At 48.6% G+C, this 20,979-nt stretch overlaps 2 protein-coding genes across 2 annotated transcripts in view; one reads left to right on the forward strand and one right to left on the reverse strand.

Annotated features, from left to right (window-relative positions):
• The window catches only part of LOC119173713 (glutamate receptor ionotropic, kainate 2), a 117,156-nt gene extending 109,331 nt beyond the window's left edge, over nt 1–7,825 (forward strand). Inside the window, exon 15 of the mRNA XM_037424504.2 lies at nt 7,030–7,825. Within this exon, the coding sequence (XP_037280401.2) occupies nt 7,030–7,236 (207 nt within the window). The 3' untranslated portion in view covers nt 7,237–7,825. The remainder of the gene's footprint in view (nt 1–7,029) is intronic.
• Nucleotides 7,826–8,343: 518 nt separating this feature from the next.
• LOC142817177 (uncharacterized) lies at nt 8,344–16,939 on the reverse strand. Its single transcript, XM_075894241.1, has 3 exons — nt 15,201–16,939; nt 14,222–15,056; nt 8,344–8,349 (listed from the first exon to the last, which is right to left on the reverse strand). Exons 1-3 carry the CDS (start codon nt 16,937–16,939, stop codon nt 8,344–8,346), a joined length of 2,580 nt encoding a protein of 859 aa, XP_075750356.1.
• Nucleotides 16,940–20,979: the final 4,040 nt, after the last annotated feature.

The following is a 20,979-nucleotide window of genomic DNA, read 5'->3' on the forward strand; positions in this document are numbered from 1 at the left end:
CGTGTTCCACCTTGACGAAATCGCACGACCAATGCCGCAGAAACTTGTGCTCCCCGAGAAAGAAAAGCTCCTCAGGGAGGAACGCGAAGATCTCTCGTCTCATTCTCCCCAGCATTAGCCACAAAGTATGCCGGCTGCAATTGGCAGCTACGGCCTCGCATCGGTTTCTCCAAAGACTGAACAGCCCCGCAACTATTAACAGAGTAAAGAAGCGGCCACGCGGAAACCGGCCGTTATACGCGAAAGTTCGCACACCCTGTCCCCGAAAACCAGCATAAACTGCACGCCAAAAAAGGCGGAACACCACACATTCAATTGTCGCATGTCAATTGGTCTCTACCATGACGCAGTTGGGGCAAGTGGAAGTGCGAACCACCTGCCATCGCTGCAACCGATCTCGCGTGGGTAGCAAGCCCCAGCCCAACTTCCAGACAGTCTCTAAGATGCCCTGGCAACACTGCGGCAGTTATTGGTTTCCAAGCGCGGTTCATTAAAGATTGACGATGCTGGGGCACCAAGGGCCGTAGAACGGCGGCCATTGTGTCCACCACTTTAGAATGGGCCACCTCTATCTCAGGGCACGTTGCTTCCAACTGTCGGTGAAATGCCAGAAGGGCTCTATACAAAGATGGTAAATCAGTTGATTGGGGACCTTGGTTAATTTGGCTATCCAGCAAGAAGACACGTATTGATGGCCCCAGATGGTAGCGAGCCAGTGTCTAAGCAGGCATGCTATCATTGCTTAGTATTCGCACTAGAAAGCGGAGGCACAATGCAGAAGCCGTGATGGAAACGTCGGGGAATGCAAAACCGCCTTGATCTCGCGGTTGAGCTAACACTGGACGAGATCACAATTCTGCGCCACCAGACCAAAAAAACGAACTGATGCAGCTCTGCACTTTCCTGCAGACGTGGAGCGGTGGTTTAATAGAATGGCAAAGGTACCAAACTTTTCCTAAGTACATCGTTTGAATTAAATATCGGCGTTCCAAGAGGTGGAATTCGAAGTACCTGGCTGCTTTGATATCACTTTGAAGAGTTTGTACAACAGATGACCAGATGTTATCCTGTACACCAAATGCAGTCAAAGTAACTCCGAGTATTGCAATCTCAGGAAACCACTGTAAAGGCGACGTGATGTTGATACGACCGCTGGGGTTGCCAATGAAAAAATACTGGCTTTTAGAAAAGTTTAACCGTGCACTGGAGATAATGCTGACATCATGGAAAGTATCAAGAGCATGCTGCAGTGACTGTTCATAATGTACATGTAGAGTAATGTCATCGGCATATGCAGTGACCTTTACTTGAGTGTAACCGGGTAGAGGTAAGCCACGAATCTGCGGGTGACGTTCAACGGCCCTTAAGAAGAGTTCTAATGCAAAAATAAATAACACTGGGTAGAGGGGACACCCTTGACGGACCCCACACGTCACACTAAATGCGTGACTCTCATGGGAGTATAAGTAAAGGGTACTTTCTGAATTAGTGTACATCGCGTGAATGAGGTCAATTAACTTATCCGGGAATCCAAATGCATGTAAAACATTTAGTATGTAGCATGTTCTATGAAATCAAAAGCTTTCTCCTGGTCTAAGGAAACCAGCAGTCCTTGCGCACATCGGCTAGTTGTGTATTGAATGATGTCTCGTGTTAACCACGTATGGGTGTGTATTTCTCGGCCTGGAACAGAACAGACCTGGTGGGGAGTGATTATTGTTACAAGAGATGAACTGATTCGATGCACCAAGATGTTGGCCAAGAGCTTGTAATCTACATTGAGCAGGGTAATAGGGCGCCAATCTTCTGGTCGCGTGGACATTGGGTCTTTCTTGGGAACTAATGTTACACGGCATTTGTGGAAAGAGGTTGGAAGGGTAATATCTCGGAAACGCTTGCGAATGACGCGTGACATAGTTGCACCAATGGTAGGCCAGAACTGTACATAAAACTCTGCAGGGAGTCCACCAGGCCCTGGGGCCGATCCCTTTTTCATTGCGTCTATTGCGCTATTTATTTCGTCATCGGATGGTGGTGATAGCTGAACGTCATGTGACATGTTAGAATCATGAGGTAAATCTTTTAGCAGTGGATGCGAAGAAACGGATCCTGGGTAACAGACATTGACAACAGAGTGAACAATTGACTGAAAGTGTTGAGTGAATGCCTGAAAGTCACGCGTACCCACAGCAGCTGGCGCGGAAGAGTTCAGCGAGTGGGCAGGCGAGCCTGGTGGACGAAGCATAGCTCTACGTGCATACCTAAGCACCTCAGGGTGTGCACACGGTGCACGTCTACAGCACCAAGCTACAGCCGAGAGTGAAGAAGCGTGCATAATACGTTGGTACCATTCAACGAGCTCCTCTCGCCATGCCCGCATTACAAGGAAAGGACTGGGATCATGGTTGGCAATGCTTATTTTCTGTATTAACAATGATGCATTTTTGGACATACGGCTGCGAAGTACTCTGCTCGACGCACTGCAATGATGGCGCCACTGTTCTTTGAGGTGATACCAATCAGCTACATCCGCCCCAATGAGCGATGCGCGTAACGCTCGGGACAATTTTTCGGTAGACTGAGAGTCCTGGAGGACGCGGCAATCGAGACGCCGTGGTCTTCAAATCGTTGGCGACCTCGCTGGCAGGCGGAGAGAGAACATAACCGGGTGATGGTCGCTAATGTGCACTGGTGTCGGTTGCAATGACATTACCCCGGTGTCGTGAACGTAGGTAATGAGACCAGGGGATGCATACTCACGATCAATTCGGCTGCTCGACGCCAAGTATAGGCATAATTACTGCCATGCACACTTTCATGAATGTCACTCAATGCCCATTGCTGCACTAGACGTTCGAATTCTCTGGCATTCTAGTTAGACCAGCCGCGACCCGGACCTCGAACGTCTGCGTGTGAGTCTAAGACACAATTGAAATCTGCTAAAAGTACCACATGTTGGGAATTTAAAAGGAACGCATCAAGAGGTTGGAAGAAGGCATTAGAGTTCACGGGTGCCGCTGGGGCATACACGCTAACAAATCTTAACGAAAAAAAGTGCAGTCGAACGCCAGCACACGTCTGAAGGCATCCAAGGAAACATGATGGTTGCGTAAAAGACCTCGGTTAAAAATAAAGACTCCGACGCCAGTGGAACGCGTGCTGGCGCACGAAAAGAAACAATCAATGTTGAACGCGCGCGTTAAAGCTAGTACGCCAGAAAGCTTGAAAAAATTTGTTTCTTGCACGAACAGCAAGTCACAGTGCACTGAACGCGTGAGAGCCAATACCTGAGCCTGTTTTTGTGAATGGTGGAAACCTTGGACGTTAAAAGTAATAACTTTTGGAGCAAGAGCCACGGGGAAAATTAAAACGTAATATAAGAACACGCAAGTGCAGGGGTACCTTTAGCAGGCGCGGGAGCCGGTACCCCGCGAATGGCTGAGTCGTTTTTTTGCGGCCAGGCGATCCACCGCAGGCTCAGGGCTTCCGGGATCGCGTAGATGTCCGCAGGGGACTTCTGTCTCTGGTGCGGGCTTCTAAGTCACGAGTAGTTATCCGGTGGCGCTTGGCGTCCGGGTTCTTGAGCGAGGATGGTACAAAGGCGTATGCACTATCCTGGCTAATGTCACTGGGGCTGGTTTTTTCGTCAATTTGTAGGGGTGCCTCACTCGAGGTGCTGTTGGAGTCCTCGTAGATGCAGGCATCGTCGTCTCGAGATGTAGACTCCTCGATGACACCTGAATTTGTGGTCGACTGAGCAGCCACGCGAGGAGCGTCATATGTAATATTTCCATCTGAGACGCCTTCCTCACGAGGCGCCTCGTCTGAAGAGGGCTTGGCCTGCGATTCCTCAGAAGTGGCCACAGGACGCAGGGAACTTGAGTTTTCAGGACCTGGAGAAATTACCGGGTCCGGAATCATTGGGGACGCAGTGGGAGTCTGGTGGAGCATCACGATTGGCGCACCTTGGTCATGGTCGGTTGCCGCGGCTCGCGTTGACGGATCGTCGCACCTGTTCTTAGACGGTGTTCCTGGTTGAAGTGGAGGGAAATCCTTGGACGCCGCCTCGGAATACGATGGCCTGATGGTGCAGGCCACGGTGGCATGCGGGTCCCCACAACGGCGACACGGCAGCGAGCAGCCTTTCCCGTCGTGGCCATAAACGCCGCACCTTCAACAAAACGGAGAATCTGTTCGATTCTTCGCCATCAGAAAGCTTGCCTTGACACTAATAGCACCAGCAGCGTTCTTCTGTGTAGAACCTGTGGAAAGCACAGCAGCCTATGGTCGGTTGCCTAATGTAACTGACTGAAAACACGTTAAAGAACCCCATGTGGTCGGAATTTCTGCAGCCCTTCTCTACGGCGTCTCTAGTATTACTGTCGTCGTATAGGACATGCAACCCCAACATTTATAGGTAGGAAAATACAAGCTCCACAAATAGCCATCACTGTCTCACATGGAGGTTATTTTCATATGAATGCTCCATCCTCAGCTTTCTCATTTCCGTGGCGTCAAGCTCCATCATAGGCGTGCGCAAGGGGGGGAAGGGTAAAGGCAGGGGGGCACTCCCCTATTTACCTAAGAATGGGGGGAGGGCACAAAGTCTGCCACATGGATTGACCTGTAGAAGAGTTTATAGGCAGACTCGATGGTATGCATTCATGATGACAACTTGGCATCGAAAGCAAACGAGACAAAGTAAAAAGGTTGTTATAACCTGCGCTTGATTGTGTACCTTCTTACTTTGTCCCGTTTGTTTGAGCTGCTAAGTTGTCACAATGATACATTCATTTGATAGAGAGAGAACTACTGCGACGAATTTTGCCCCTCCTCCCCCAATGAAGGGGCCGCATGCACATGGCTATGTCCTGCGCTTACTCCCATTTGTTTTACTAGTTTATATCAACGGCATCAGTGCTTTGGAATGTCTTATCAGAGGTCCTGACACCATTGCTTAGGCAAAAGAAGTATTCTAAGGAAGAAAAACTTTCAATTCGAGATTTTGCGTAGTGTTTACAGAGTACAGAAAATGTGCTGGCACTTCGAAGATAGATGACATGCCTCCGGAGTTGCACAAGTCAATGACAGGCGCGCCAGAATATCGTGAGTGGAGCACGTATTATTTGTTAGGCTGCAACTGTCTACGCAGTCGAACACGGATATACCGAACTGAGTTCAGTATATCGCATACTTCTGTATCAACTGAAAAAATTCCAGTATTTTCGATTCGTCTGGTGTATAGCGCAGCTAGGAAAGGCAAGATCAAGGACCACTTAACACACGTACAGTGCTGTATGTGTTTTATGTGGCGCTTGCCCTGTCCCTTCCTAGCTGCGCGATACATCAGATGCTGTTCAAAACCAACAAGCCCGCTTTTCTATATGTGAATTTTGTTGCGCAAGTTGGCTTCACTCGACTGTTTTATGATAATGCAAGGAAGGCAGCCTGCGTCAGTACGAATCAAGGGACAAATCGCGCAGTGGCAAGCGATGGTTTTTGCTTTCTCTCTAGCGCTTTCACCTAATCACACCACACAGTGTCCCCAAAACGTGCGTGAAAGTCGCCTTCGATGATGAAAAGCTAACTTCTTATGAGGAAAAGCTAACTCTCTGTGCCTTATCGCCCTCCCTATTGTTTGATATTTTCTGCTGCGGCTATATTTCGCTCGATGTAGCCGTAAATATTCCAATGCGTGGAGGTTAAATCATTGTAGTGTTTGTAAATAGTTCGATATAAAGGATAATTTTTTAACCGAGTTCAATCTAGTCACATTTGACTGTTATAGTTATTTATTCTCAAACTTCGCGCTCTCTCTCTGTTTCTCTCTGCCGAGCAAGTAGGAGGAAGAAAATCTTGTTAAATCCTAGCTTGCGCTGAAGGGGCGGAGCAACTAAAAATTCTTCATGTGCGCACTGCCCGGCATGCACATGAAGGCTTCTTAGGAGGAACATTTGCGTAGCACCCCTTTTCTGTTAACCCGACCATAGGACGAACGCGCGCGCTTGTTCTGTCACGTGACAAGAGTTTCATCCGCAGTGGTGAAACAGTGGTTATGGCGCTTGCCTGTTGACCCGACGGTCCCGGATTCAATTCCGGCCATGGGGGTCATGTTTCGATAGAGTCAAAGTGGTGGAGGCTCGTGTACTTCCCGATGTCAGGGCATGTTAGAGAATACGAGTTGGTAGAAATAATAATAATAATAATAATAATAATAATAATAATAATAATAATAATAATAATAATAATAATAATAATAATAATTTGTATATATATTGTTGTTGTTGTTGTTTCATAATCATCATCCTGAAGGCTGCGTGAAAACGATACGTACACTAGGCACTAGGCGACTGTTGGACAAACCACCCATTCTGGTGCCCGTGTCATTTTCAACGCCGTATTCAAGAACTATTGCCAACTAACGGGCCAGCCGTCTGTTCTTCTGAAGTAGTTCAAGTCTGTGTTATTTGAAGAGCGCGAGTGAAGTTCTTCGCCATAGAACTAGTGATATTTGAGACAGTGTTCCTCATTATAGGCAATGTGGAAGTTCACAGCAGTCAAATGAGATTTTTATAACGGGGCGTACATGCCATCCTAAGCTTTTCAAAGAAAGGAGGGTCTGAGGCGTATGGTAAAAATGTATTCAAATGTGTAAGGATTTCGCTCATCTGCTCTTGACTTAACCACGCAGCATAAGAGATATAAAATATCCTTATTACTGCTATTGGTGATATAGATGTGTTGTCTTCAGGCTTTATATATTCATGAGATGTTTGTTGTAAGGATGCCAGTGACAATACGATTTATATGCCTCTAAGTCGACTAATATCCCGGCCGTACTGGTCACATTTTGAGGGAGCCTAAATGCTAGAGGCTGGTGTGCTGGGTGATTTCAGCACACGTCAAAGAACACCAGATGGGCCAAATTTTCGGAGCCCTTCATTACGGGATTTCCCATAATATAATCTTGATTCTGGGACGTAGAACTTGTGGTGTTGTTATTAAAGCTTCCTTCATTTGTTCTTTTAGGATTCTGTCTGGGTTGAGCTGTGGAAGGAGCTGAAACTAGTGCTGTCCTGCAAAGGTTCCAAGGATAACCCGCAGAAGACGCCGGAGGACTCACTGTCGAACAGCATAGGGTTTAGTTCATTGCACCACGTCAACTACAGTAACACGAGCATTAACCCTGTCGCCAACGCTCTTCTGACCAATGCAGCTCTGCGCGGGAACAATTAGGTTATGAGCAAATTTTGAGCTTTTCACTCGACTCTCGCTTCAAAGCACAGTGCCTCGCAGCCGACATTCCTGAATATACTAGTCAATTTGAACCGCGAAACGGGGTTGAAAACGTATGCAGAGCAAGATTATTTTCCCACTTAAAACTTAAAAGAGCATCTGGCATTTCGAAATATGATCGCTTTGTTAGAGCAGCCCTACAGCACCTCTTTGCCGTATATTGCTTTTATTGCTGTTCAGCGCCGAGTATGAGCGGATATTACTGAAGTAAAAAATGACAAACCTTACAGTGTAGCTAAATTTTTGGAGCATGCAGTTGTCTTACCTTACTGAAACATTTTTTTAAAGAATGTCTATAGAGAAAGGTGATGAAATAACAAGGATCTGTGCTATTGTCTACTTATTGAGGTAAAGGTGATATAATTTTGTGATATAGTGTGCAATTTCTAAGCTGCGGTACTCGTGTTTTAAGACATAGAGAAAGTAATGTACACAGACGTCCACTGCACACTCACTTGTTGCGTAGCGGTACATAGTGTACAATCTGTGTGCTTGCATCAATAAACGTGTTTGTGTCGAAAATGCAAAAGTGATAGTACTGTTACTGCTAGAGCCTGGAAACGATGGTTCTCGACGTTTATGTATTTGGTGTTTGATCATCGCGTAGGCTTACACGGTGCCAACCAGCAACGTAAGGCTCGACGGGAAGGCATAGACAGACTCACCTTTCTGCAGGAATTTCACGCGCGAGTGCATACACTTGTTGCACTGTCGTTAGTCAAGGGGTGATTACTGTTGTGTAGGCTACTTAAAGGGATGATCTCTATGCCTGTCGCCCCATATTAAAAGAACCAGATAACACTGAGGACAAGATGTATTAAAACCTTACTTCACGAGAGTGAACATATTCAAAAATTCATTTTTGTCCTCACTCTATCACCGAATCAACATCATATTTCTCATTATTATTGGTTTTTATAGTGTTGTGCGAAATATAATGACTTTATTTCTGTAGTATTGTTTTTTTTTATCCTACTAACATGACATCTGCAAATATGACAGTATCTACGGGCCTACACATACGGAACATACACAGTGAACAAAAGGTCAAATCTGCAGGCGAACAACAAACATAGAAGAAAAGAGAACAAGTTCTGAAATAAAGTGTACTCTGAAAGTGCATCAAAGAGGTACATTTCATCAACAGCGAACACGACACAATTTAGAACTGTTGTTGTTGATAAACGTTTTGAAATAAAACGTGACTGTGACGATATGGACTCATACACATGTGGGTCTAACATGCGGGTACTCCATAAAAAGTGTAGGTCGATCTTCTTTTATTGATTCAATATTATAAGATTTATAATATAGAGGTCACAATCAGATTATTATACAAAAATGCCTCTCTTGCTGAACAAGGCTAACTACAGGTAGTGTTTCAACACTCATTTTGTGGAAAAATGCGTTAGGGTATGAGAAATTGGCATTTGCTGCACAAGCCCTTTTTATGCACGAATTAGGAACGATAGTATGTAAGCTTATATGGCATGCTTATTATATCGTAGAGCCAGTGTGTTTGCACAAGCAAGAGAAAATTGTGTGGTAGTTTGATGGAGAAAAAACCTGGTGATTTGTCCCGCTTTCACGTGAATACTTGCAGAGTAGCAAGAAACGTAAATTTGGTAGATGCAATAAATACGTCATCACGTTCGCGAGAATCACCTGCAAGTATGAGTAGAGGAGTGGATAGCAGATTAGCATAGTGATTGAACCTACTACGAAACAAAAAAAAAACTCCGCATACGTCATGTCAAGTGATGACTTACGACAACCTATGTAACATCACCTGGCACTATCGGAAAATCACACCAAGCCCCACACGACATGAATCTGTATAGAGCGAAACGGTGCGACGTCTGCTACGCTACTTCCCGTCCAAGGTCCAGCTTTTAGATGCTTGAAGCTACCTCTTCAATGCGACGGGGAAGGAAGACAGGCACACTTTTGCTACATGGTTGCTGTCCGTTTTTCAGTCATGCTGAAGGCCGCGAGCTGAAATTTCGGAGACTTGAAAGAATAGACGGGTCTGTAAATAGAGCTGGTCTGTGAGATGGTAGTCAAGAAGCGCCGAACGTGGCTTCTACTGGCGAAGGATCTTACGCTGAATAAGACCATAGAGCACTGCTAAGTGGCAGAGTTTGCTGCTAGCTAAAATTGAGCATAAAAAAGGACGAAGTGAAGCTAAAATTCTCGGAAATAGAAGGTAAAAGTATGATAAACCCAGCTAGAAAGTGCTGCCAAAAAATTGTGGTATATCCACGTAGTGAATGATGATGAATGTGGCGAAGCGTGGTCCACCCGTCTTGCTGACCGTCCGTCAGTCAGTCTGTCGATACCGTGACGAAGTTGTGAGCAAACCACAATCTGTCGCACATTGCAGCTGTGGCCGAAACTGCTCTCTAGAAAGTCGCACTTGAAACGTGAGTCCGCGCTTTCAGTCAGAGCTCGCTTGAGGCGCTTGGCAGCAACTTCCCGCGCTAGCACAGTTTAAGATTCTGGCTTCCTGTACGCACATTTTAAGTGGGAATGCACTTTATAGAGGAGACTCACGCCGAGGGAGGTGCTGCAGAGCCTGGCGCTGTCAGTCAATGTGGGGTGAAAACTGGTTACTCGAGTGTTTACCCTTTCGCTGTCCACTTCAACCTGCCTTGAAAACGCGTTGCTTTGCTCGTACACTGCACGCGTTCTGCACGTGTTTGTGAGAGTTTCGCGTCACGCGCGGTTAGGATGTATACGCTTCTGTACGCGTTTAACAGGATCGCTGCAATTGAGGATTTTTTTTTCGTGAGGGCAATTTGATAAAAAGGCAGCGTCTGCCCATGCCATGTAGCCGATGTGAAGCAAATTACTGGTGGGTGCGAGAGGCGTCTCTAGCAATTCTAAATCACTTGAAAGCGTGACATCGAGCAAAACAGAGTTCTCTTCATCTTGCATTGCTGGGTCATCTTGAGCACTACCTTGCGGCACAGCGTGCTCTACGAATTTTTGTGCTGATCTGGCTGCCCTCACACAATGACGCTTCCACATAAGCAAAATAAGGTTGTGGCAGAGATTAGATCGTGCCGTACACAACAACGTTTATACGTTGGAGTTTTTTTTATTCAGATATTGTACGGTGATCAACATTGAGCATATCTATAGTGCGCCAGATAATAATATTTTTTTATCATCTTCAAGTATAAATTGTACAAGAAGTCTGAAAATCAGTATACATTTAAGGGTTTTCCGTGATCGTGTTAGTAACGCCTTACATTCAGAAAATAAAACAAGTACTGCATATGAAATCAAGCTCTATGAAAACATGTACGATGGCAAAATGCCCCATTAAAAAACACTAGCCATTGTGTCCATCTGTGTGTACAGAAACATTTCATACGTGAACTTCACGGAGATAGCTACGTTTGAAAATTTATTGACAAAACATTTTGCATTGTCTGTTGCTTGAATCATTTTTACTTTGTATGACAACTATCAAAAAACCAACGTGCCTGTTACTAACCGCGTTCCAATCTTACTCTTAAAATGTGGCGGTATGAAAGTGTCATGTTTGATCAAAACCCTTCTATTTTAGCTTTACTTGATAATTGCGCATACGCAAAACGAATTCTCGCTGAGCTTGAAATGAGGAATCAAGAGTCCTCAGAAAATGCTTTTAAATGCATAGATAGTAGGGGTTTTTAGTTGGACGTTTTTACGCTCCGCTTAGCAGCCAAGCGGAGCGGGAACGCGAGTGCGCATGCGCCCTCCGCTAAGGCCTTAAGCGGGTTACCGGAGCGGGGAATACGGTCCGCTTACGAGCAGCCTAAGCGGAGCGCGGTGCGTCGCTGCCGTTTTTGCAAGCGGAAGGGGGACAACGCGCGCGCCCTCTCTCGTGCGTGCAGCAACTTTGCTCATTTCAAGATGGCTGCCTCCGGAGATGGCACGCTTTCCGCGAGTGCTGCAGGTTCGCCGTCACCTGCCCAGCGCAAGCCGCGAAAACACAATTTCAACGGTGAAAAAAAGAAACGCCGCCGCCACACACGCGTCAAAAGCGCAAACAACACATAGTGAATGCTTGCAATGGATCTGGAACGGAACCTTGCTGGCTTTTGAGTCGGAGCTTGCTTCTTTGTCAAAAAAATAGACGATTAATACACTGAAAGTGGATTTCTAAATACTTCATGAAAATAAAATTTATACGTTATTGTTTTGCTATGTATACGTGAAAAAAATGTTTTTTATTTTGTTTACCGACGATGAAAACGACCAGAGGGCGCTGCAACTGCGAAAGATCCGCTTCGCTGCCGGCAACGAATAACTAAAAGAGAAAAATCAGCCGCCGCTCCGCTGCGGCTTCGCGGGTGCTCTCGGAGCGGGGCGGACCACAAAAACGTCAAACTAAAAACCTATAGTTATGCGCTTCACTGCCTCTCTGTCACACACTTCGGGTGAGGCCCCGCCGATCCAACATCGACGTGCGGCAGACTCGCTGGCTTCCACTTCACGCTTCGGCCTGCGACGCCTGAAAGGCCTCGAAGTGGCACATTTCAAATTTATTTGCGGGTTGGTCGACCCGTGCGGGGTTGCACGTGTGGTGATGTGTGGGCCTGACCGACGCACTCATAGAGCAGACACGGAGTATCATTACGCATAAACAAGCATTTAATTGAAACAAGGGCAAAGGCAGGAGTTAACGAAAATAACAGAGAGGAATAACACTGATGCGCGATGGAGAGAACAGCTATGTAACAAACTATGCTCTAAAAGAACACTACAAGAGGTACAGACAAAAGACAAATATGCGGAACATTAATAAAATAACAACAAGATGGAAATCGTAAAAGAGGGTTACAAGGAAATAATTACAGAATGATCATTGGTCGCGTTTTTTTGAATTTCAAAGTGCGTCGCAGCGCATAAAACTACAAATAAAAACAAAAGGCTGGTTATAATAATTTAACAGTTAAAAAAAAGTCACAATAAAAAGTTCCATACGGACCAGGCCAGCTCTTGGTGCACGTAGGGGAGTTGACGGGTGCCGCTGAAGGTCTCGCCGGCTTGGTAGACGACGAGGGTGCCCGGAATTGCAGCCGTCTCAATACGTTGCACGGGTCACTCCTGCTCGCCGCCTACGCGAGACTCGCGACACCGACGACCGCACTTGTTGCTGGCTGTACGTCAACTGCCCTTCCGATGCAGTTCAAACCACCTCAGGGGCGTACACGTGTTCCCGTCTCATCTGGGAGTAATTTTCCCTGTTTAGATCGCCGGTGCCCCTTCCGGTACCGATGCAGGGAAGACGAGCCGGCGCCGCGCTGGGTCGTTAAAGTCGCCGGATGTCGTCCCCCCAACACCAAAGCGCCCTTCCTTGGAAGGTGGGGCCCGCGGATGCTCCGAAAATTGGAGTCGTTTGTGACACAGCCCCCTTCTCAAGAATATTGCTGTGTAATATTCAAGAAAAGCACAAACGCGCAATGTTCGCGAGCTTTCAGTGTTTCGGTCGTCCACCAACGCGTTTCTTTTTTTTTTCTTTTTCGCGCACCATTTCGCTGACGTGGACGACACGGCAGAGAACACCCGACACACCACACCTTCACGGTCACTATACGATGAATGTCATACCCCGCGCACCACGACGCGGACACACACATGAAACGCGAAGAAACACACACTGCTAGAATCGAGGGAGCTGCATTCGAAGCACCCCTTCGGGCCATCATGACACTGATCACAAGATAATCACAACACATAATTCTTTCAATGCCAGGAGAAAACAAAAATACCGAGCAATTCTAAATGAAAGTGATACAGAAATGTTTCAGACAAAATTAAGAAGGTACGAAGTATCCATGTATGCAAAAAACTTAAAAATGCGGCCTTATGGCATGAATAAAACAGAAACCAAATAAAGCGAATGTGAAAGGCCGCTATACGCGACGCGATCATCTGCGTTTCATTGAACCTAAGTACACTCAGGCCTCCTCATCGCCGACTCGGCTCATGTAATCAGCCCCTACATTCTCTGAACCCTTTATGTGTTGTACTCGGAAACTGTATTGTTGGAGCTTAAGACTCCAACGAAGGACTCGTCCATTGGAACATTTCGCCCCCTGAATGAACTTTAGAGGTTCATGATCCGTCTGAACAAGAAAACGTCTCCCGTACAAGAAAACCTGGAACTTCTCGACTCCCCAGACAAGAGCAAGAGCTTCCTTTTCGACCGTTGAGTATGCTACCTCTCGGGGTAGCAACTTTCGACTAGCATAGGCCACGGGGTGGAGAATCTGCTCGTGTTCTTGGAGAAGCACCGCTCCGATTCCCCTATCCGATGCGTCAGTCCGTAGAACAAACTGTCGTTCGAAATCTGGAAGCTTCAGTATGGGTGTGGTTGTCAGGCATTTCTTGAGCTGAACGAACGCGTTCTCCTGATCCGGGCCCCATTTCACAGTGTTAGGAAGCCCCTTTCGGGTGAGGTCGGACAATGGGCTTGTCAATGTTGCATAATCGCTAATGAACTCCCGGTAGTATCCCGCTAGCCCAAGGAAGGATCGCACCTGTCGCTTCGTGGTTGGCCGAGGTGCCCTCTGAATCTTATCCAAGGTCCCGGAAAGCGGAGAAAGCTCCCCGGCGTCGATCTGATGCCCAAGGAACGATATTTGCTGCATGCCTATTTCGCACTTTGCCGGTTTTACCGTCAGCCCCGCTTCACCGATGCGGATGAATACCTCCCTGAGGGTTGGCAGTGCTCCTCCCACGTGGTACTTGCGACTAGTACGTCATCATAATAGTACGCGACGTCTGGGACGTCCGAGAGGACGCGTCTCATGAGTTTAGTGAAAACGGCCGGTGCAGTTTTTATCCCGAAAGGCATATAGCAAAACTGGTAGTGCCCCGATACGGTAGCGAACGCTGTTTTAGGTCTTGCCTCAAGAGCAAGAGGTACCTGCCAGTACCCCTTGGCAAAATCCAACTTCGAGAAAAACCGTTTCGTGCCCACCGTCGCAAGCAGCTCATCAGACCGCGGGATTGGCTCCGCATCGTCCACCAAGACTTCATTTAGTCTACGAAAGTCGATACACAGTCTGTGTGTTCCATCTGGTTTTCGCACAGCGATGACGGGGGAATTGAAGGGTGACTCAGATCTTTCCACAATACCCAGCTTCAGCATTTCGGCTACCTCTTCCTCTATAATGCCTCTCACTGAGAAAGGCATTGGGTATTGTCGGACGTGCACGGGTCGTTCGCTGGTCAGTTCGAGCTTGCATTCCGTCAGCCCTGTTCTTCCAGGAAGGTCCGAAAAGATCTTCTGGTGCTCTTGGAGTAATTGGGTGACCTCTGCTTTTTGTTGCACTGACAGGTGATCAGATATCTTCACGTCCAGGAAAGACTGCAATTGGTGAGGCTGTAAGAGCTCGATGTCCCCACTTTCCGGGTCTCCGCAATTGACAATGGCCCCAGCTCCAGCAATTTCGGGGCTTCGCGTTTGATAGCGCTTCAACATATTGATGTGAAAAATTTTGCAGGAGCTGCCGACCTCGACTTCATAATCGGCGTCCCCCTTTTTGCTGACAACGTTGAAGGGTCCCTTCCACTGCATTAGCAACTTGTTGTTATCCGTGGGCAATAAGATCAGTACTTGGTCCCCCGGTTTCAAGGAACGCTTTCGGCTCTTCAAGTTGTAGTACTTGCCATAGCGCTCCCCTGCACGCTCCAACTCCTCGTGCGCCAGTCGACAGGTGTGCTCTAACTTCTCCCGTAGGGAAATGACGTACTCGTACGTGGTCTTCAACTCTTCCGAAAGAGCCGTATTTGTCCACAACTCCCTTAGAACCGCCAGCGGCCCTCGAACAGTCCTTCCGTACAACAATTCAAATGGAGAAAATCCGAGACTTTCCTGTGGGACTTCGCGGTAAGCAAATAATAACGGAGCGAGATAACGGTCCCAGTCGTGCGGTTTCTCCTGGCACATGCGTTTTATCATCTGTTTGAGCGTCCCATTAAACCGCTCGACCAGGCCATTCGCCATTGGATGATACGGGGTTGTGTGGAGCTGATTGAGAGATAGCAGGCGGCTGACTTCCTTCATAACTTCGGAAGTGAAGTTTGTGCCCCGGTCGCTGAGGACTTCGCGAGGCACACCTACGCGCGAAAACATTTCCACCAGCGCTTCGGCCACCCTTTCGGTTTCTACACTTGGTAGCGCAACAGCATCTGGGTACCGAGTGGCATAGTCGACCATCGTGAGAATATATTTGTTGCCCCGGGTTGACCTGGGAAAAAGCGGTCCAACTATGTCAATCGCCACCTTCTCAAAGGGAGTAGAAATGATGGGTACTTTGACCAGGGGCACTTTTCGGGTATGTCCCTTAGGCGCAGTCCGCTGACAGATGTCACAGGACGCGACGAAGCGCTTCATGTCAGCCTGCATCCCCGGCCAGAAAAATTCGGTTCGAATCTTCGAGAGCGTTTTCTTCACCCCTTGGTGTCCTCCCATGGCGCCATCATGGGCCAAGTGCATTATTGGGACACGAAATTTTTCTGGTACGACAACTTGTGAGAACTCTTCCCCGGACTTCGACACGTACCTTCTTTGGAGTAATCCCTCTTGTATGAAAAACGTGTGGCGGTCCCTGTTCTTGCTGTGTTTCTCAATATTTAGGCGATTGAACCCAGCTTGTAATGTCAAGTCTTTTTTCTGCTCCTCGACTAGTGCTTCCCGGCTAACGTCCAGGGAAGCTTCAGGTACCCGCAACTTCTTCCGAGTTGTTTCCCTACAGCTTTGTGAGCGCGTAACCGCGGGGTTGGCTTGAGGTACTTCTTGTCCCTTTTGCTCCTCCCCCGTACCGTCATCCGTCAGCAGCTCCTGCACCTCTGCCTTGGCGTCTTGGGATGCGTCCACATTGCTCCCAACATCATATTTTTTTGGGAGGTTCCAGTGTAGATCGGGGTCATCAGCCGGTCGTACACCCTCTACGTTACCCAGGATGAGATCGTATATGGGGTTCTCAATACATTTTGCCTTCAGTCGGCCTGAATAAAATGGGGTCTCAACGTCGACCCATGCCTCACGCAGCATCCTCACTGAGCGGTCCAGGAGGTAGACTGGTGCGCTTGTTCCAGTAAAGTCATCGTGATTGACCAGACTAGTTTTGACAATGACCGTGTTGCAGCCGGTATCCCTGAGGACGCGAACTTCTCTGCCTCCTACCAAGCCGGTCAGCACAGGAAGCCGCTCGGTAACTTCAGTGTACTTTTCTGTGATGCCGGCACTGACGACAGGGACTCTCTCGCCGTTCTTCAACTCTAAGAATCCTTCATCAATGCAGGCCGCTGCCGATTCTTTCGTTGATGCACGGTCATTGTTTGTTCCCTTCTTCCAGCACTTCCAGGAAGGGTGGCCTGGCCTTCCGCATATCTGACACGGTTTTCTCTGATCGCCCTTGCCACCGTTGGAGAGCTTGCAATTTTCGGCGTTATGTGCGGTACTCGAGCACAAGAAACACCGTTTCTCTGTTTGCCTTTTAGCTCCATCCAGCGGCTGGTAGTCTCGACTCTGTCCCGTTTGGATAGTCGGCGCTTTCGCCCTTTCTCTCGCTGCCGCCATCCTCGAGAAGTTGCGCCAGCCATGCGCCTCCGTGTACTGTTCAGCTCTTTGTACCATATCCCCTAGTGAAGCGTCTGTTTTTTCCCTCAGGAAAAGTTCCAAGGTGGTTGCGCAAGTGCTCAGAAATTGTTCCTTTAGGATTAATTCAAAGAGCGCCTCGTAGCTGTTGCCAGTACCCGCAAGATCAACCCATCTTTCGAGAAAATTTCTCAGGCGAGTTAGAAACTGTGAGCAAGTTTCGTTGTTATTTGGTGTAGCTCTTCGGAACTTCTCGCGAAACCCCTCCTCAGTAAGACGGAAACGGATCATTAGTGCTTTTCGCAGCTTCTCGTAATCAGTACAATCTGACGCGGGCATCCGGCTGAAAACATTCAACGCCTCCCCATTGAGACAGAGGCTTAAGGCTGTAGCCCAGTCTTCGCGGGGCCACCTTTGACTTTGCGCGACGTGCTCGAACCTTCTCAGGTAGGCGTCAAGGTCGTCACGTGCCTCATTAAATGGGGGCATCAGTTTGTGTGGGCTAATGGGGTGCATGCGCCCGGCCGCTTCTGAGCCTGTGGTTTGTCCCGACTGGGGAGTGGACTGCTGACGCAACGACAAAAGCTCCCTCTCCTCCTGAATTCGGAGCCGGGATTTTTCCTTTTCTTGCTCCATTTCGAATTCCGCGAGTTGCCTGAAATATGCGCGTTCCGCATCACGCTCTTCTTTACGCTTACTGCGCTCTCTTTCCACAAAATCGTACAATTCTCTGCCCTCGAGACCGAAACCCCTGCCCTGCTCCACAAGTTTATCGAAGTCAGTGTCCTCCATTGCTACGACTAGCTGCCGAACAACGGGCCAATATCAAGGCGACTGCACACTGTTGGCTCAGAGTTACGCCGGTCTCCCAGACACCACCACGTGGTCGGCCAGTCCTGTCGCGCGGACGCCAGATAATGTCACACACTTCGGGTGAGGCCCCGCCGATCCAACATCGACGTGCGGCAGACTCGCTGGCTTCCACTTCACGCTTCGGCCTGCGACGCCTGAAAGGCCTCGAAGTGGCACATTTCAAATTTATTTGCGGGTTGGTCGACCCGTGCGGGGTTGCACGTGTGGTGATGTGTGGGCCTGACCGACGCACTCATAGAGCAGACACGGAGTATCATTACGCATAAACAAGCATTTAATTGAAACAAGGGCAAAGGCAGGAGTTAACGAAAATAACAGAGAGGAATAACACTGATGCGCGATGGAGAGAACAGCTATGTAACAAACTATGCTCTAAAAGAACACTACAAGAGGTACAGACAAAAGACAAATATGCGGAACATTAATAAAATAACAACAAGATGGAAATCTTAAAAGAGGGTTACAAGGAAATAATTACAGAATGATCATTGGTCGCGTTTTTTTGAATTTCAAAGTGCGTCGCAGCGCATAAAACTACAAATAAAAACAAAAGGCTGGTTATAATAATTCAACAGTTAAAAAAAAAAGTCACAATAAAAAGTTCCATACGGACCAGGCCAGCTCTTGGTGCACGTAGGGGAGTTGACGGGTGCCGCTGAAGGTCTCGCCGGCTTGGTAGACGACGAGGGTGCCCGGAATTGCAGCCGTCTCAATACGTTGCACGGGTCACTCCTGCTCGCCGCCTACGCGAGACTCGCGACACCGACGACCGCACTTGTTGCTGGCTGTACGTCAACTGCCCTTCCGATGCAGTTCAAACCACCTCAGGGGCGTACACGTGTTCCCGTCTCATCTGGGAGTAATTTTCCCTGTTTAGATCGCCGGTGCCCCTTCCGGTACCGATGCAGGGAAGACGAGCCGGCGCCGCGCTGGGTCGTTAAAGTCGCCGGATGTCGTCCCCCCAACACCAAAGCGCCCTTCCTTGGAAGGTGGGGCCCGCGGATGCTCCGAAAATTGGAGTCGTTTGTGACACTCTCATACCTCTGCACCGTTTCTGCGTGAGGTGCCCGTTTATTCTAATCCACTGGAAACAATGTTGGCACATACGACGGGAGCAGATTTAAGTCATTTTTGCAGTTTCCCACAAAATGTCTGCTAAAATCATTCTTCAAGCTTTTGGCAACCACCCACTTCTGTCGGCGCTGCGTAGATATAAAAAATATATAACCACACATCACCAATAACACATGTGCACACAGCTTCAACTACTACGTCCCCAACAATATCGAATAATAGCAGCAGCATAAAGACATTTCTTCGCAATTTTTTCACATTGCTCTATTGCTCTAAAGATGGAAGTTGAAAGTATTATGGTAATTTATACTTTTAAGATGGGGACGCGCATCTCCCAGTAACTCGATAAATAGGAGGAACGGTGACGCAGGAATTAACACCCGTTATGATGAATGTATTGTGCGCGTGTTAATTTTAATTTAAAAAATTGTTTTCTTACTTTTTTCAGCGCACTGCTTTAATCCATTCCTGTCGTCTGCTTGTTCCGTACCATTGGTTTAGGAATCGGTATAACTGGAGTCGACCCCTTCGTGTTTGCATGGTTATTGTGACAGTTGACAACGCAGCAATAGTTCTTCCTTTCTGTTGGGGTGACATCGCGAAACGAGGGACGTTCCACGTGCAGCGCGCGCTTCGCAAATGCGTGGAAGCCAAAGGGCGCGGAAGGGTCGCTACACGCTACTATTGTGCGCTTTTCTTGGCAGGGGAAAGGCAAGCGCTGGCGTTGGCGGGCAAACTTGAGCGAGTCTCCCCTATAAGCGGTGGTAGTGGTTAGAATGAAGAGGAAAAAGGCACCTAATTTCTGTCTGCCTTCAGGCGACACGGCGCAGTGCCTTATAGGGGTGGGGGGAAGGAGGGATAAAACGAATAGAAGGAAAATAGACGAAGAAGTAGACAGGCAAGCGACGGAAAAAAGAAGGAGATAGGAAAGTGGGGATCCGGTCGAAGCAGTCCAAGGGCGGGGCGCCACAATGCGAGAGCTGCACGGCGTCAGGAGACCGCGGAGGGCGAACCAGTCAGCGGGAGCTACGCTGGCGTCGGAGATCGCGAGGGCACAACCGTGCAGCTTGAAATCCTGCGAGCGAATCAGTCTCCCCTATAAGGCCGCGTTCACACTGAGCATTCCGGCCGCCGAAAGTGCTCCGAATCCGGTTCGGCGGCGGCGAGATTCGCCGAAAGGGCCCTCTCCGCGCCGATCGCTCTCGGACCGATTTTTGCGGCGTCTGCCGCCGAATCGGTCACCGCGGACCAATAGGAGCGCTAGTCAAGGAATTTTGAAAAATGGCGGCCAAGCCCTACTCACTTGTTATGCCGCAGCGCACGTAACTGAATGTTGAAACCAACGGGTGTTTAACCTACTCTGTGCCTACTTCGCCTCCGTATTTCGTGAAAGAGGTGACCGAGCTTGCTGTTGGCGTGACCGAGCTTGTTGCGGTCTTGCAGAGCAGAACGAACCCACCAACGCCGCTGGCGTCGGTGGTTTTTCTGCTCTTCGTGCATTACAAGACAGCCACTTGCCAGCAAAGTAAGCAGTACTGTCTTTTCTTGCTTCTTGCGTACGAGAATCGTCGATGTATACACCACCGGATAGCGTTGTAGCGTTTGCGAGCCGCGACAACAACCGGGTGACAGCGCATCCATTCCGCGTTCGGCCCGTAGTAGATGGCATATTCGGCGGCGCGGGGCGCGTCCAGTGCGAACGACGCTGCGTTTCGGCGGCAGGGGAATTCCGGTCGCTGTAAAAAGCTGATGTTTCAGTGTGAACTAGGCATAAGCGACCCTGAATCCGCCGTCCGCTGTGCACCTCCTCCTCTCCCCTAGCAACGGAGCAAGGAGCATCTGTAGCAACAGCGCAGCGACGTCACACAGCACGTGATTGCGCGCGCTCCGCCCTCCGCTCCGTGGCTGCGCGTGCCCGCCCCTGCTCCCCCCCACTCTCCGCGCCGTGACGTCACGGCGCGCTGTGCAGCTGGCGCCTCCGCGCAACGCCGACTAAATTTCAAAGCCGAAAGGCTGCCGCAGTGACGTCAGAGGGTGGGGGTCCAGTTACGCCGCGAACGCGGCGGAAAGCCTGTGTTTCGTTCACGTTTTAAGAGAACCAATGCTCCCGCTCTCGCAGCAGCTGCGGCTTG

The sequence above is a fragment of the Rhipicephalus microplus genome, chromosome 5, assembly GCF_043290135.1.
Source record: "Rhipicephalus microplus isolate Deutch F79 chromosome 5, USDA_Rmic, whole genome shotgun sequence".
NCBI classification, from domain to species: Eukaryota; Metazoa; Arthropoda; class Arachnida; order Ixodida; family Ixodidae; genus Rhipicephalus; species Rhipicephalus microplus.

Coding starts and splice junctions, on each gene's coding strand:
- LOC142817177 (XM_075894241.1), bottom strand. CDS start 16,939: ATGGTACAAAGAGCTGAACAGTACACGGAGGCGCATGGCTGGCGCAAC. Junction 15,057..15,200: donor GACCGTTATCTCGCTCCGTT/ATTATTTGCTTA, acceptor GTTGAAGACCAC/GTACGAGTACGTCATTTCCC.